The 16,369-nt window shown below is 41.9% G+C and overlaps 1 protein-coding gene across 8 annotated transcripts in view; it reads left to right on the top strand.

The window, feature by feature from the left end:
• The window catches only part of LAMA2 (laminin subunit alpha 2), a 394,697-nt gene that overhangs the window by 272,285 nt on the left and 106,043 nt on the right, over positions 1-16,369 (top strand). For all 8 annotated transcript variants that reach the window (XM_030022177.1, XM_030022172.1, XM_030022175.1 and 5 more), the window contains exons 28-30: positions 3,564-3,681; positions 15,308-15,442; positions 16,089-16,213. In XM_030022177.1, the coding sequence (XP_029878037.1) occupies positions 3,564-3,681; positions 15,308-15,442; positions 16,089-16,213 (378 nt within the window). The remainder of the gene's footprint in view (positions 1-3,563; positions 3,682-15,307; positions 15,443-16,088; positions 16,214-16,369) is intronic.

Here is a 16,369-nt window from a genome sequence, read left to right as displayed (position 1 = left end):
GCCTGCAAAGTGCAAAAAATTAATCTTTTACTTCCACCCAACACTAATAAAGCCTAAGCATCAAGTTTTGGATACTGGAATTCAAGAAAAAATTATTAAAGTGTTCAGAGGATAACAGTGAACGTCATCATAAAAGTGATAGGCTAAAATTATTTCTAGATTTCTAGGTTACAAATAGGTCTATGAGAACATGACCTTTGGAGTTTGAGGGTGAATAGTAGGGGCAGATACCGTGAAACTTTGCAGCATTGTGTGACAGAAAACATAGTCATTGTTGCTGCTATTGTCTCTGTTTAAAATATATCATCTACAGAAAAATATTCATCTAGCTTGCACTGGCTAGATGCTAAATATTAGCAACAGATGCCATAAATGTTTTACATTGGTTTCATTTATTTTTTGCATAGCCCATTTAGGATATTGGATTACAAGCACAGGAAATTCCCATGGAAATAGTTATGAAAGTAACTCCAATGCGACATGGGAAGTTTGAGCAGCATATCCATGTTTTGTTTCTGTTTCTCCCTTCCCTTCCCTTTATGCACTACAGATCCTAGTTCAGCTGTGGAAGCAAAAATTGAATACTATCTCAGCTCAAGCATCATGAGCAAAGTTATGAAAACTAACATCCTTTTTCATGATTTTGTTCTGAGATGCATATGCCCATTGTGACTGAACTAGATGTGCACTGTAATACGCCACCATTTTATCAAGGCTACCTAGTAATGAGGCATGTAACAGAACAGAGGAGGACTTTTCAGTTTCGGGGCAGGTTTGCAAGGTGGCATGTACAGAACCAAAATGTATTTTTACAGCATCACATTTCAGAATGTGACATTTTATATGACAGCAGGACTTAGGAAAGAGTTCGTCTGGTCTTTCTGGTAACTCTCCCTCTGAAGTCATAACCTTGCATATAATACTGTATTTGATTTTGGAGGTGGTTATGTTAGAATAGATTTTTTATGATCTGTCTAGTTGCATAGGTAGCGTTCATCACATGGCATCTAAGACTTTAAGTAGAAAATAAACAGGAGGAATACATTATTATTTTTTTCAAGTTAGCACCTTGAATGATTTCAGAGGAAGTTTTGCTTAAGACCACAGAATAAATCCCCCAAAATGTTTTTAAAGGTTAGTGGAATATTAGCCTGCGTATGAATTGAAGGCTTTTATTAAAAATAGGCTGAGACCCTTTAAAGGACAATATTCATGCTCAACTTTAAACATACGTTTGAATTAAGTGTCTTATAATAAAGCATTGTTTAAATAGAGTATGTTGTGCTTTCTAAATAAGGGCCCTGTTCTAAACTGATAAATCGTCTCTTTCTACCTGACTGTGCATAGTAGAAAAGTATAAAGCAAAAGAAATTGTGGATGGAAGGAGGAAAATATTATATATGAAGTCTTTTTAATTTTTTTAAGGTTTTTAATAGTGCTTTAATTTCAGTTGCAGAGTTTAAAAGCTGCAGATAAGTGATAAACTACAGGAAAAGCATATTAAAATAAAGTCAAAGCAGCAGCAGCAGTTGGAAACATAAAAATAGCCTAGTTCTAGCGTTAGCGCTGTATTAGCTATATAGTTTAGCAGCAATGCTAATGTTGTTTCTGCTTCAAAGCTGCAGCATTACTAGTGATTTAGAGATTTCTGCTCAGAATCCAAAGCCAAACATTTTTCTCCTATATTGTTCATTTTGTTGCCCTCATTTTCACATGCACCTCTCTAAATTGAAACATTTCTTTTATTAGATTTTGTTTTGCTTTTCAGGCAACTGGGCTGTGATAATAAATTAGTTTGAATTGGAAGTATACTTTCAATTTGACTGTGAATTATTTCAATATCCCTGACACTGATCAGGTAGCAGTTGTTGGACTGCTGCCTATTAGACATGTTCCAAGAATCAGCCAAGCCTGACCTTCCTTAAGTAACATTTTCACACAAACAACAGGTAGCTTTGTGGTCCCAGAGTATATTATTATGTAAATACAGCTTTCTGACAGTAAATAGTTTTTTTGCAGCACACAGACTGTTGCCTTAGCCTTAAAGTTGATGGGGAGGCAGTTTTCATCTTGTTTTTCCATTAAATGTACAGAGATTGCAATGCAAGCTCGCATTGACATATGAGATCTGAATGGTTTTGCCCTCTTTATTTTCAGTCTTCTGTTTTGATCTGGCTTTATTTGCTTTGATTTTTTTTGTTCAGTTTACCTGCTCCACTGAACCCGTTTCTTCAAGTAGTAAGAAGAGAGCACAGGCTTTAGGATACTAGATGATTTGGGGATTTTACATTGACACAAGATATCAAGAGGTATGGGTCTGACCACCTAAACTCAATCACAAAACTCTCATCTAATTCAGCAGTAGGCGTTTGCTTTTCCTACAGTCATCCCAACATTGGTGCCTGTATGCCAATGTGCAGAAGAGGAGCGTTGCTCAGTAATCAAGGTTTGGGAACAGAGGAATGGACTATGAGCATGAGGAGATGAGCAGTTCTGTGAGCTCCTCTGCATTAGGCCTATGCACAGACACTTAATGAATAGACTCTAGCAGCATTAACATTTATTCAGCTAGTTAGTCACACGTTCTTTGACATTTTCTCTTAGGTTGGCATTGTATTTGAAGCTTTAAAATTTAAACTCTTCTACCCTTTTTGTTTCTCACAGACAGTAAGGGGTTCCAGATCATAGCATTCATTTAAACAAACAACCCCCCAAAATTAAGAAGTAAGCTAAAAGAACAGCATTGCGGTACATTAGGATTAAGTGTATGTCATTAGATATTATGCTTGTTGTCCATGATGTACCCAACCCTACTTGGCAGGCCAGCATGCACGGTGGAAAGACAGGGAGTGGTTGGGAGGCAAGGATATTATTATTAATACAATCAAACCAAGGTTTGGAAAGTTAAAATGTCAGAAGCTCTACCATAAAGCATATTCCTTTTTGATACTAGCAGATGCTTCTGTAGTAGGATTTCTTGTTTGCTTTAAACTGTTTGTTTATGTGTCTAAATGGTCCTAAGGAAAAAAAAAAATTGTATCTGGCTACAAATCTTAAAATTCCTGCTAAAAAGGCAAATGTCCAATGTCTTTGGAGTCTGCTCTAGAGCTTGTTACGTTGCTTTAGTTGCTGAGGATAGATTTTATTTTATTTTTTTAAATAGTTGCCTCATTAAAAACTCATTTAGTGAACAGTTTTATTGCCTTACCTCTGAGAATCATGAACTGCAACTGCATTTAGCATGTGACTTCAATTTCTTAATGAGTCCCTCCAAATGAAGAATCAGCTATGAGCTTTTGTTAATAGTTTGGCTGAAAAGAGATTAAAGAAGAGATAGAATCAAGCAGGAGAGAAAAGTTATACTGTTGCCTAGAAATGGAAAATTGTAGCTTTGTTGTTTCCTTAGGAGAGGCAAAAATAGTGCTGTTTGCCTCCTGTAGATCAAGAATCCTACAAACAGCCAAATAAGACCATTTTCTCCCATGCAAGCTAGACTATGAACTAACTGGGTTTGAGTTAGTGCTTGACTAATTTCATTAGATGTGTTTGCTCCTTTTTTTCAGGATTTCTGAGATCTCAATGGAAGTTGCTGAAGGCGGCCCTGTGTCTGGGATGACTCCTCAGGCTTACTTGATTGAGAAGTGTGACTGCCCATTGGGTTATTCTGGTTTGTCTTGTGAGGTACAGTACTAACCTGACTTCCAGTAAAAGTCTTTATACCTTCTTTGATCCATTCATTAGTAAGGTATGATAAGTAATTAGAGTGTGAATTCATTTCACTAGCAACAACTCACCCTTAATTACTTATATTCTTTCTCGTTCAGCTATCTCTCTCACAAGAATTTTAAGCACTTTTTTTTGCTTTAGGCAAATATGCCACTGAAACCATGGTGATGACTCAAATACTTAGAATACAGGAAAGTGAGCTTCACTGGGTCAGCATCTCTGAGGCTGAATTGTGTGACTGATGCTGACTGATCAAGCCTTTTTGGACAGATAAGGTTATAATACTATTGTAATAGTATTACAGTTTGTAATTACAACAGATTGTGCTATGTTATGGTGAAGTCATAATACACAATACAGTTACGATATATCTTCCAAAAGGCTGAACTATAGGCATCATTTAATCATGACGACAATTCACAGAATCTGGGGAGAAAAACACAGGAAACCTCTATGCCAAATTAAAAAAAAAACCCAATTGATTCTATGAATTATTGATAGTTGTAAGTAAACTACAAAATAACATTTGTAATAATGAATAATTAAAGGTTACATACTACTTATTCCTGAAAAGTTAAATATCTGTCAGTTTAATGAAATCCACCAAATAAAGTATAAAACCAAATTCAAAACAAAAGAAGTTAAAAGAACATTATTAAAATTGTAGCACCAAGCACTCTAAACAGAGCCATGGAGAATTTTAAAATTCTGTTCTGTAAAGGCTTTCCAGATTTTTAAGTTTGCCTTGTTTGACATTTAAATTCCCATATAAAGCTGTATGACTGATGGAAATATTTTGTTTTTAAAAAAAGCTAAACAACATTTCAATTTTGATTTCTTAAATGTTTGTATTATAATGAATAACTCAAATAACAACAAAATTTAAAAAGAGAAGTCATTGCAAAAGCAATACTTGAAATAGTGCATTCTGAACAGTTGGTCAAAAAGGCAGTTTGTAGTTGAGAACCTGTAGATTCCTCACATCGATCTTTCCTCTTGAAAGTCTTCCGATAGCATGCCTTTGTGGACGAACACTAATAGGATGAAAGTTGTCTGTTTTGCTTTCATTTTACATGCTTGACTGCCCAAAATAGCACTGCAAATGCATTAAAAATGTAGATGAGAACCATTCTGTAGCATGTCTGTGCTTCATGAAAGAAGCTTCGTGGAAGATGTTTTCAAAGCTTGAGGAAATGTCTCCTGTGCACATTCAGTCAGTTTTCTGAATGCTTATAATTTATCCAAGTGGACCTATGAATATACATTGAAAAGTGCCACTGAGTTCTGGCAGATATCCTTCCATTTTACTCTCCCACAATTATTCTTCCAGTGCTGGTGTAGGACTCACATAAGAAGATCTTGCTCAGTCCATACACAAAAGCTTGCCTCCTATCAAATTTCAGTACCCCTTATATAAGCGATGGTCCTGCTTGTAAAGAGGAGCAGAAATTCTGGACGTGGTCCAAATAGCGTAGTTTACTTTATTCTTAGAAGCAGTCGAATCACTGTGTCTTAAAATAAAACAAAATAGATCTGATACTAATGGAAACTTTTGTCCTGAACCATTGAAGTCTGGTAAATTTCTAACTCATTGAACACTGGGAGAAACTGGGAGAAAACTAGTCACTGGTCAACTAAGTGAGCTCGGTGCTCCTTATACGTGCAGTATATTACTTATTGTCCTAGTTTCAGCTGGGATAGAGTTAACTGTCTTCCTAGTAGCTGGTACGGTGCTATGTTTTGAGTTCAGTATGAGAAGAATGTTGATAACACTGATGTTTTCAGTTGCTGCTAGTAGTGTTTAGACTAATGTCAAGGATTTTTCAGCTTCTCATGCCCAGCCAGCGAGAAAGCTGGAGGGGCACAAGAAGTTGGCACAGGACACAGCCAGGGCAGCTGACCCAAACTGGCCAACAGGGTATTCCATACCATATGACGTCCCATCTAGTATAGGAACTGGGAAGTGGGGGCGGGGAATCGCCGCTCGGGGGACTAGCTGGGTGCCGGTCGGCGGGTGGTGAGCAATTGCACTGCGCATCATTTGTACATTCCAATCCTTTCATTATTGCTGTTGTCATTTTATTAGTGTTATCATTATCATTATCCGTTTCTTCTTTTCTGTTCTATTAAACTGTTCTTATCTCAACCCGTGGGTTTTGCTTCTTTTTCCCGATTTTCTCCCCCATCCCACTGGGTGGGGGGGGAGTGAGTGAGCGGCTGCGTGGTGCTTAGTTGCTGGCTGGGGTTAAACCACGACAGTCCATTTTGGCGCCCAACGTGGGGCCCGAAGGGTTGAGATAACGACAAACCTGACCAGAGCTCGTTAAAACAAATTTGTTATAAGCATTCATTATATTGGTCTTATAGTCGCTGGTCATTATGTTGATTTATGTGTTCTTAGAGTTGTTGCTCTGGTTTTTAAAGTTCTGTTATGTATCACCTCGCTTGCTGTATGTAGTCCCTCTTCTCCTGCTTATCATCCGTGGGAGGTGGATTAAGGTTTTTGCTTTGATGTATTGTATAACACTGGTTTATGGTATGATAAAGTCATCAGTTGTGGAATTAATCCGGTATTTGCACTCAGCATTGTCACCTTTATACTGCGGGAGCCATCTGTGGGAAACTATTAATAATTATACCATTTACCTTTCCTCCTTGGAAAACCAGTCTATGAGTGGGATACCTTTCTTCCCCTCTCCTTTCTCCTTCAGTCCAGTTACAATGGTGTTTGGGAATTTTGAAAAATTTGAATACTCTTGGGATGTTGATACCAGCACGGTCCTAGCCCTACTGCTGGGAATTAGCATGCTTCTGAATGTGGTTCAGCTCTTGTTTAAGGTTAAACAACTATTTAAGAAGATCACCCAGAGGTCTGCCCCGAGGCTGGATAATTATGAGTGGCAGGGTGTGTGGGGTAGTATGGGCAAGTACCTAGAAAAGTGGGCACCTCCAGTGTTTTGGAAATTCACCCCTGAACAAATGCAGAATCCAGAAGAACTAGTAAAATATTTGGAAAAGGTATGCTGTCACCCCGGCAGCTCCAGAGAGATACAAATCACTGCAACGTGCTGGGGCCTGGCCCATGCCTATCGAGCCCTGTTCGACACAACTCAGCACCCCCAAGGGGAAGAGAAGGTCTCTGGACCTAACAACAAAGCAATGAGCACTGCGGTCACCCAAACCCCGGCAATGGGCGCTGCGGCCCCTCCAGCCCCGGTGACGAGCATTGCGGCCACCCAGACCTTGGTGACAGGTACCGTGACCCCTCCAGCCCTGGCAATGAGAACTGTGGCTACCCAAACCTCAGCAACAGGCACTGCAGCCCCTCCAGCCGCAGCAACGAGCACAGCAGCTACCCAAACCCTGGCAACAGGCACTGCGGTCCCTCCAGCCCCAGCGACGAGCACTGCTGCTACCCAAACCTTGGCGACAGATGCTGCTACCCAAACCTTGGCGACAGACGCTGCGGATATCCAAAACCCGGCGAGTGATACTGCAACTGAACCAGCGGATCAACCTGCACCAGTATCAGTTGCCCCCGTACAGAAAAAGAAATATAAAAAATCAGCTCGCTTAGCAAAGGATGAAGGTGAACCAGGGCCATCACGGGAACAGGAGGAAGAGGCAGAACCAGAGGTAATAACCCGGTCCCTATCCTTGAGTGAGCTGCGAGATATGCGAAAAGATTTTGGCCGCCGTATAGGTGAGCATATTATCACCTGGCTTCTCCGATGCTGGGACAATGGGGCTAATAGCTTGGAATTAGAAGGTAGGGAAGCCAAGCAGCTGGGATCGCTTGCCAGGGAAGGTGGCATTGACAAGGCAATTGGAAGAGGAACACAAGCCATCAGCCTCTGGAGGTGACTCTTGTCAAGTGTGAAGGAAAGGTACCCCTTTAAGGAAGATGTTATATGTCAATCAAGCAAGTGGACCACCATGGAAAAAGGTATCCAATATCTGAGGGAATTAGCTGTGCTAGAGACGATTCATCATGACCCGGACAACCCACAATTACCCAAAGATCCAGACGAAGTCCAATGCACACGACCCATGTGGCGGAAATTTGTACGGAGCGCACCATCGTCCTATGCCAACTCACTGGCAATAATGACCTGGAAAGACGAAGAGGCACCGACAGTGGATGAAGTGGCTCGCCAACTCCGTCAATACGAAGAAAATCTCTCCTCCTCCCTACAAGCCTGCATTTCGGCTGTGGAGAAGCTGTCCGAGGATTTCCAACAATTCAAAGAGGATATGTCCTATTGCCCACCTGTAAGGACCAATGTCTCAGCTATTAGGAGTGAGCGCTCCTCTGCCCAAGAGAGAGAATATAGAAGGTACACACCGCGAGGTGCCCTGTGGTTTTACATATGTGATCATGGAGAGGACATGAGGAAATGGGATGGAAAACCTACCTCGGTCCTAAATGCACGGGTACGTGAGCTGCGAGGAAAAACCACCACAAAAGGGGATTCTACTAGGAAAAATGCCGCTCCAGTTTCCAAACAGAGCAGAAGGGCTGATCTTATTTCTGATCCTCTTGAAGGGACTTCTGAGCCAATTTTACGAGAAGTGAATACCGGATACTCTGGCCAGAATTAGAGGGGCCCTGCCTCCAGCCAGGTGGAGGAAAGGGATAACCGGGTCTATTGGACTGTGTGGATTCGATGGCCTGGCACGTTAGACCCACAGGAGTATAAGGCTCTAGTAGACACCGGCGCACAGTGCACTCTAATGCCATCAAGTTATAAAGGGGCAGAACCCATCTGTATTTCTGGTGTGACAGGGGGATCCCAAGAGTTAACTGTATTGGAAGCTGAAGTAAGCCTAACTGGGAATGAATGGCAGAAACACCCCATTGTGACTGGTCCGGAGGCTCCGTGTATCCTTGGCATAGACTATCTCAGGAGAGGGTATTTTAAGGATCCGAAGGGGTATCGATGGGCTTTTGGTATAGCTGCCTTGGAGACGGAGGGCACTGAACAGCTGTCTACCCTGCCTGGTCTCTCTCAAGACCCTTCGATTGTGGGGTTGCTGAGGGTTGAAGAACAACAAGTGCCAATTGCTACCACGACGGTGCACCGGCGGCAATATCGCACCAACCGAGACTCTCTGATTCCCATCCACAAGTTGATTCGCCAACTGGAGAGCCAAGGAGTGATCAGCAAAACTCGCTCACCCTTTAATAGTCCCATATGGCCAGTGCGAAAGTCTAATGGGGAGTGGAGACTAACAGTTGACTATCGTGGCCTGAATGAAGTTACGCCACCGCTGAGTGCTGCCGTTCCAGATATGCTAGAACTTCAATACGAACTAGAGTCAAAGGCAGCCAAGTGGTATGCTACAATTGACATTGCTAATGCGTTTTTCTCAATCCCTCTGGCAGCAGAGTGTCGTCCACAGTTTGCCTTTACTTGGAGGGTTGTCCAGTACACTTGGAATCGATTGCCCCAGGGGTGGAAACACAGCCCCACCATTTGCCATGGACTAATCCAGACTGCACTGGAAAAAGGTGAAGCTCCGGAACACCTGCAATACATTGATGACATCATTGTATGGGGCAACACGGCAGAAGAAGTCTTTGAGAAAGGGAAGAAGATAATCCAAATCCTTCTGAAAGCCGGTTTTGCCATAAAAGAAAGTAAGGTCAAGGGACCTGCACAGGAGATCCAGTTTTTAGGAATAAAATGGCAAGATGGACGTCGTCAGATCCCAATGGATGTGATCAACAAAATAGCAGCTATGTCTCCACCGACTAATAAAAAGGAAACACAGGCTTTCTTAGGTGTTGTGGGTTTTTGGAGAATGCATATTCCAAATTACAGTCTGATTGTAAGCCCTCTCTATCAAGTGACCCGGAAGAAGAATGATTTTAAATGGGGCCCTGAGCAACAGCAAGCCTTTGAACAAATTAAACGGGAGATTGTTCATGCAGTAGCCCTTGGACCAGTCCGGGCAGGACAAGATGTTAAAAATGTGCTTTATACTGCAGCCGGGGAGAATGGCCCTACCTGGAGCCTCTGGCAGAAAGCACCCGGGGAGACCCGAGGTCGACCCCTGGGGTTTTGGAGTCGAGGATACAGAGGATCCGAGGCTCGCTATACTCCAACTGAAAAAGAGATATTGGCAGCATATGAAGGAGTTCGAGCTGCCTCAGAAGTGGTTGGTACTGAAACACAGCTCCTCTTAGCACCCCGACTGCCAGTGCTGGGCTGGATGTTCAAAGGGAGGGTCTCCTCTACACATCACGCGACTGATGCCACGTGGAGTAAGTGGATTGCACTGATCACACAACGGGCTCGCATAGGAAACCCCAGTCGCCCAGGAATTTTAGAAGTGATCACGGACTGGCCAGAAGGCAAAGATTTTGGAATGTCGCCAGAGGAGGAGGTAACGCGTGCTGAAGAAGCCCCGCTGTATAATAAACTGCCAGAAAATGAGAGGCAATATGCTCTGTTCACTGATGGGTCCTGTCGCATTGTGGGAAAGCATCGGAGGTGGAAGGCTGCTGTATGGAGTCCTACACGACAAGTCGCAGAAACTGCTGAAGGAGAAGGTGAATCGAGTCAGTTTGCAGAGGTGAAAGCCATCCAGCTAGCGTTAGACATTGCTGAAAGAGAAAAGTGGCCAGTGCTCTATCTCTATACCGACTCATGGATGGTGGCAAATGCCCTGTGGGGGTGGTTACAGCAGTGGAAGCAGAGCAACTGGCAGCGCAGAGGTAAACCCATTTGGGCTGCCGCACTGTGGCAAGATATCGCATCCCGGCTAGAGAATCTGGTTGTAAAAGTACGTCACGTAGATGCTCACGTACCCAAGAGTCGGGCCACTGAAGAACATCAAAATAACCAACAGGTGGATCAGGCTGCCAAGATTGAAGTGGCTCAGGTGGACTTGGACTGGCAACATAAGGGTGAGCTATTTATGGCTCGATGGGCCCATGATGCTTCAGGCCATCAGGGAAGAGATGCAACATATAGATGGGCTCGTGACCGAGGGGTGGACTTGAGCATGGACACTATTGCACAGGTTATCCATGAATGTGAAACATGTGCTGCAATTAAGCAAGCCAAACGGTTAAAACCCCTGTGGTATGGAGGACGATGGCTGAAATATAAATTTGGGGAAGCCTGGCAGATTGACTATATCACACTCCCACAAACTCGCCAAGGCAAGCGCTATGTGCTCACAATGGTGGAAACAACCACCGGATGGCTGGAAACATATTCTGTACCCCATGCCACTGCCCGGAACACTATCCTGGGCCTTGAAAAGCAGGTCTTGTGGCGACATGGCACCCCAGAGAGAATTGAGTCAGACAACGGGACTCATTTCCGAAACAACCTCATAGACACCTGGGCCAAAGAGCATGGCATTGAGTGGGTGTATCACATCCCCTATCATGCACCAGCCTCTGGGAAAATTGAGCGATACAATGGACTGTTAAAGACTACATTGAGAGCAATGGGGGGTGGAACTTTCAAACATTGGGATACACATTTAGCAAAAGCCACCTGGTTAGTCAACACCAGAGGATCTGCCAATCGGGGTGGCCCTGCCCAGTCAGAATTTTTACGTACTGTAGAAGGGGATAAAGTCCCTGTAGTGCACACAAAAAATATGTTAGGGAAGACAGTCTGGGTTACTCCTGCCTCAGGCAAAGGTAAACCCATTCGTGGGATTGCTTTTGCTCAAGGGCCTGGGTGCACTTGGTGGATGATGCGAAAAGATGGGGAAGTCCGATGTGTGCCTCAAGGGGATTTAATTTTAGGTGAGAATAGCCAGAATTAAACTGTATGATACTAGTTGCTATATAACCCTGCTACTGTATGTTATCATTACTATAATTGTTATATGCTATATCCATAGTACTATAGTAAGAATCACTTAGATCAAGCAAGAAAAACTGTGATAAAACTGAGCGAAGCGCAGTAGTGATGGAACCAGAACTGACTCCAGCATGCAACAATCCAACGGTGCACACCATCCTCCTGCTGCGTCCAATGTCAACTGCTCGTCATACTGCACTGAAGCCCAACTCTGCTCTACCGACTGAGAGGACTTTGCACCATCCCTCCTGCCCAGAAAGACTGGTATGACGGATGGAGCCCAGAGTCAGGAACTAAATGAACTCAATGAACATTTAATGAACATAACCCATAAACTAAAGGAATGGTATCTCTGTGTATGTATATATATATATATATATATATCATTGTTCATATGTCTCAAAGTGATAGATAAGGTGTTGATGATTGACCAGGATGTAACTAAAGGTATGGGAACTGAGCATGACGTCAATGGTATAGAATAAGGGGTGGATACTGTCCTAGTTTCAGCTGGGATAGAGTTAACTGTCTTCCTAGTAGCTGGTACGGTGCTATGTTTTGAGTTCAGTATGAGAAGAATGTTGATAACACTGATGTTTTCAGTTGCTGCTAGTAGTGTTTAGACTAATGTCAAGGATTTTTCAGCTTCTCATGCCCAGCCAGCGAGAAAGCTGGAGGGGCACAAGAAGTTGGCACAGGACACAGCCAGGGCACCTGACCCAAACTGGCCAACAGGGTATTCCATACCATATGACGTCCCATCTAGTATAGGAACTGGGAAGTGGGGGCGGGGAATCGCCGCTCGGGGGACTAGCTGGGTGCCGGTCGGCGGGTGGTGAGCAATTGCACTGCGCATCATTTGTACATTCCAATCCTTTCATTATTGCTGTTGTCATTTTATTAGTGTTATCATTATCATTATCCGTTTCTTCTTTTCTGTTCTATTAAACTGTTCTTATCTCAACCCGTGGGTTTTGCTTCTTTTTCCCGATTTTCTCCCCCATCCCACTGGGTGGGGGGGGAGTGAGTGAGCGGCTGCGTGGTGCTTAGTTGCTGGCTGGGGTTAAACCACGACACTTATGTAATTGTTTTTGCTGAAGATTTGCATGTTTCAAAAGTACCAAGTTTTATAGAGAACCAGCTGACTTGTATGCTTTTGTAAAATGGATCTTACAATAGGTGCCAGAGAAGACGTAATACGTTGACTGCAGAATAGAAGTTAATATTTTTGACTGTCTGTGCTCTTGATGATGAGACTGGCAGTCTTTCTGTGTGCAAAACACCATGTTTTCATTTTTAAGCAGCACTAGCAATTCCAAATGCCTTTATTGCAATTGCTAGGTAGAGGTAGCAGGGAACAGCACTGCGAGTATTCCGCAAATCCCTCAGACATCCTGACTAAAAGTGGAATCTTGTAAAGGGTTCCCCCAAGCTAGCAGTGGGAGAAAATTTGGAGTGAGTAAACGAAGGGAAAGATTCCTTGTTATCTGCAAGAGCTCTGCTCCCTTCAGATGTTATACAGGATTGTGTACACAGCAAATGAGGCAACAGGAACAGTGAGTTCGTAGGAAATGTGTGCAAGGAAGTGAATGAAGTAATTTTTTTTGCACACTATTTTGGTAAGAGCATACACCCAAATGTGTGTAAATACGCATATGAGAAATTAACAGGCTCCAGCTTTTGCTCAGAAGTAGAGTTTTTTTTAAAATTACTGTAACAAATTGCATTTTCAAAGGAAAATATATCATAATGTAATTAGAACTTTATTTTAATTCACACCCACCAGGGGCTGGAATAAATGTCTCAGTTGCAACCTTCATACTTCGCGCTTAATTGTGCGATCTTCACGTGCTCATAACTTAGTTTATTTTTAGTGTGCTCAGTGAAGGTTATGCTGTGTTCTGTGAGGGTTTATTTAGTTTTAGCAGGAGAAAAAAGCATCTGATACCCAGGCATTTTTTAAGCAAATGCTAACAGGGTGTATGTATTTATTTCATGATTTATGTTGTAATTGCATTGTGAGGACTATGTGCACAGCAGTTTTTAGTAGAAGTGACATTTACTTATTTATTTATTTATTTATTTATTTTAAATCCAGTAGCAGGCTGAAAAAGCAGTGGTAAGAGTTTCCCTAATGGCTACTTTTCAAAAACTTCCAAACTAGTAATGAAAAATGTAGTCTGCTTCATCTTTTGTCTGTGTCCTGTTTCATCTCAGAAATGCTTAGATCAAAATAGATGAGAAGGGTGTCAGTAGCATATCAGAAAAAACAGAGATGAGGATGTACCATATATATATACTCCAATCCTAAAGTCACTCAGAACTTGTAAAGCTGTGCTTTGTACCATATTTGGACAAGGACTCTTGTGGGGATGGAGAGGGAGGAGAAAATTAGGAAATTGTAGTAAGAAACAAAATTACTTTCATTTGAGATTATTTATCTAAATTGGAATTCTTCACAAACCATGAAAAAACAGACAGACTGTTTCTATGCTTCAGGGAACTTAATGTAGTCTAAGTCAAAATAAAAGGGGAAAAGCAGAAGTGAGTTAGATTGCTTTCTTTGTGATTCTAAAGAAAATAATTGTGTTTATGCTTTTTCCATAACTTAGACTCCTGGAGGTTTTGGCAATGATTATAAAACTGTCAGAGTGGTGTCATATGGATAGAATGTAGCATGTCAGTCAGCTAGTGCTTGACTGAAGAATCCTGCTTTTGATCATGAAAAGTTACTTACTCCACATTCTCTTTTGTTTTATTTTGCATCCATTTTATTACTGTGTGGAAAGTGTGCTATTCCCCTTCTTTCCAAAAAAAGCAGAAATTGTGGTCAGCAGTAGGAAATGACCTCATCAGAGAGCCTTGATAGGCTCCTAGCACCACTAGGTGGTGGGATTTATACGTGGGACAAGTGACTCTGTATGCACGTACCCCTCATGGTCTGAACTATCAAAATGGTCCTCTGTATTTTTATGCTGCCATAGCTGTGTGCTTTCTGGGAGCTATGGAGACACTTTAATAGATTTGTATAATAAGCCTGAAATAAAGATCAAGTGCTTGATTTTGCATGTGTCAGCTTTGCTAGTAATTTTTGGGTTGCTGCTCTCGGAATTTTACTGCTAAGCTGGGGTAAAGGAGACTTAGTGATAGATAAGCTTCATTCGGGGCTGATAGTCTGAAGACATGGAAAACCTTTAATATTTTGAATTCTGTACTTCTGTGGTCTTTAAATTATATAGCTATAAATAATGCAGCCATGCAGCCATTTTCTTGATTATTATCATTCGGCTTTTGCTTGTTATCTATCAGGCAGCGTGTAGGCAGATATTAGCTTGTCAAACCTGAAAAACTCACCAAGAGCGAAGGAAACAGAATCATCGTGCTTGCTCTCCACAGTCCATGCAAAAAATTTATTTCAAAAACAAACCTTATTCTTAAGAAATGAAAGGAATGATGCTTGATGCACAGTAAGAACAGTGAGGTGTTCTGCATCTGAATGAAAGGTCTCTCAAGCTGTAATATGAAAAGCCTGGTGCCAGTGGAGTGCTCCAGGGATTTTTCAGCAGTTTCCAATTAGGGCTGGCTCTTGTTATCTGTAAAGTACTCTATATTGTTTGTAACACAGCTGGAAGCCTGTCAGGTTCTTTTCACAACTTGTAAAAACTGGTGATTGGAAAGATGAGCTTGCAATGCTTCCCGTACCCAGTCCACTCTGTAATGATCTGTTTTCTTCTGCATCTTTTTTATTGCAGTCATGCTCTCCGGGATTTTATAGGCTTCCATCTCCACCTGCGGGAAGGACACCTGCTCAGTCCTTAGGCGCCTGTGTTGTATGTCAATGTCATGGACACAGTACTATGTGTGACTCTGAAACATCAGTTTGTCAGGTATTACATTTCTGAACCTATGCACTAGGTTAATCTTAATGTAAAATTCGTAAGTTGTGTAACTGATGTAAAAAAATAGAGGACAATATTTTAATCTAGTTTTGTTTAAATAGCTTAAGTGTCAAAGTTCAAGGGGGTCATAAAAGCAAACCATCTACCTTTAAAGTTTTCCATTCTGATTTTCTAGAGTTCAGATTATGCAGTGTTTTTTTTCCTCTGAATTACTATTTGTGTAAAAAGAAAAACTAGATACCAGCAAACTAAAGGGGCAATGTACCGTGTGTTGGGCAAGAAACACAACACTGCTCTTACAGGTGACCTCATACAGTAAGATTGAATTTTAATTGATTATTTCTCCTGCTTCAACAGCTGGAACAAAAGAGGGAAGGAAGGATGAATGGGATAAGAAATTCCATAGGATACATCTGGCTAGCTACAGGCCTCCATTCTTTCTCTTTGTAAACCCATATATAACTCAGCAGGCATTTGATAGATGCTTAAAGCAAGCAGTCCCACTGTGAATCATATCAGGGAGAGAGAAATTATGAATTGAAATAAGTTTGAATCCCTGAGGCTGGGAACAAAATGTTGTCTGCTTTCTCGTAATTATCAAATACAGCTTTCATTCTGTCTCCTTCCTCTGCAGAATTGTCAGCACAATACTGCCGGTCACCACTGTGAGAGATGTGCGCTGGGATTTTATGGTGTTGTCCAAGGCTCTCCGGGTGACTGTCAGCCTTGTGCTTGTCCCCTATCCATTTCTAGTAACAAGTAAGTAAGCAAATTCTTGATGCAGAATTACATTTCCAGCAAGCAAAAACTTTGTTTTGGGTTCATTGTGTCCTTTTTCCGATGGCTACAGGAGAACTGCATCATGTAAGCCATACTAAAAAGTTTCATATCTGCTTTTGCTAATTGATCTTCCTT

This window comes from Aquila chrysaetos, chromosome 8 (assembly GCF_900496995.4).
Source record: "Aquila chrysaetos chrysaetos chromosome 8, bAquChr1.4, whole genome shotgun sequence".
Classification (NCBI taxonomy): domain Eukaryota; kingdom Metazoa; phylum Chordata; class Aves; order Accipitriformes; family Accipitridae; genus Aquila; species Aquila chrysaetos.
The sequence above is the reverse complement of the archived record's forward strand: the minus strand, read 5'-3'. Positions and strand labels throughout refer to the sequence as shown.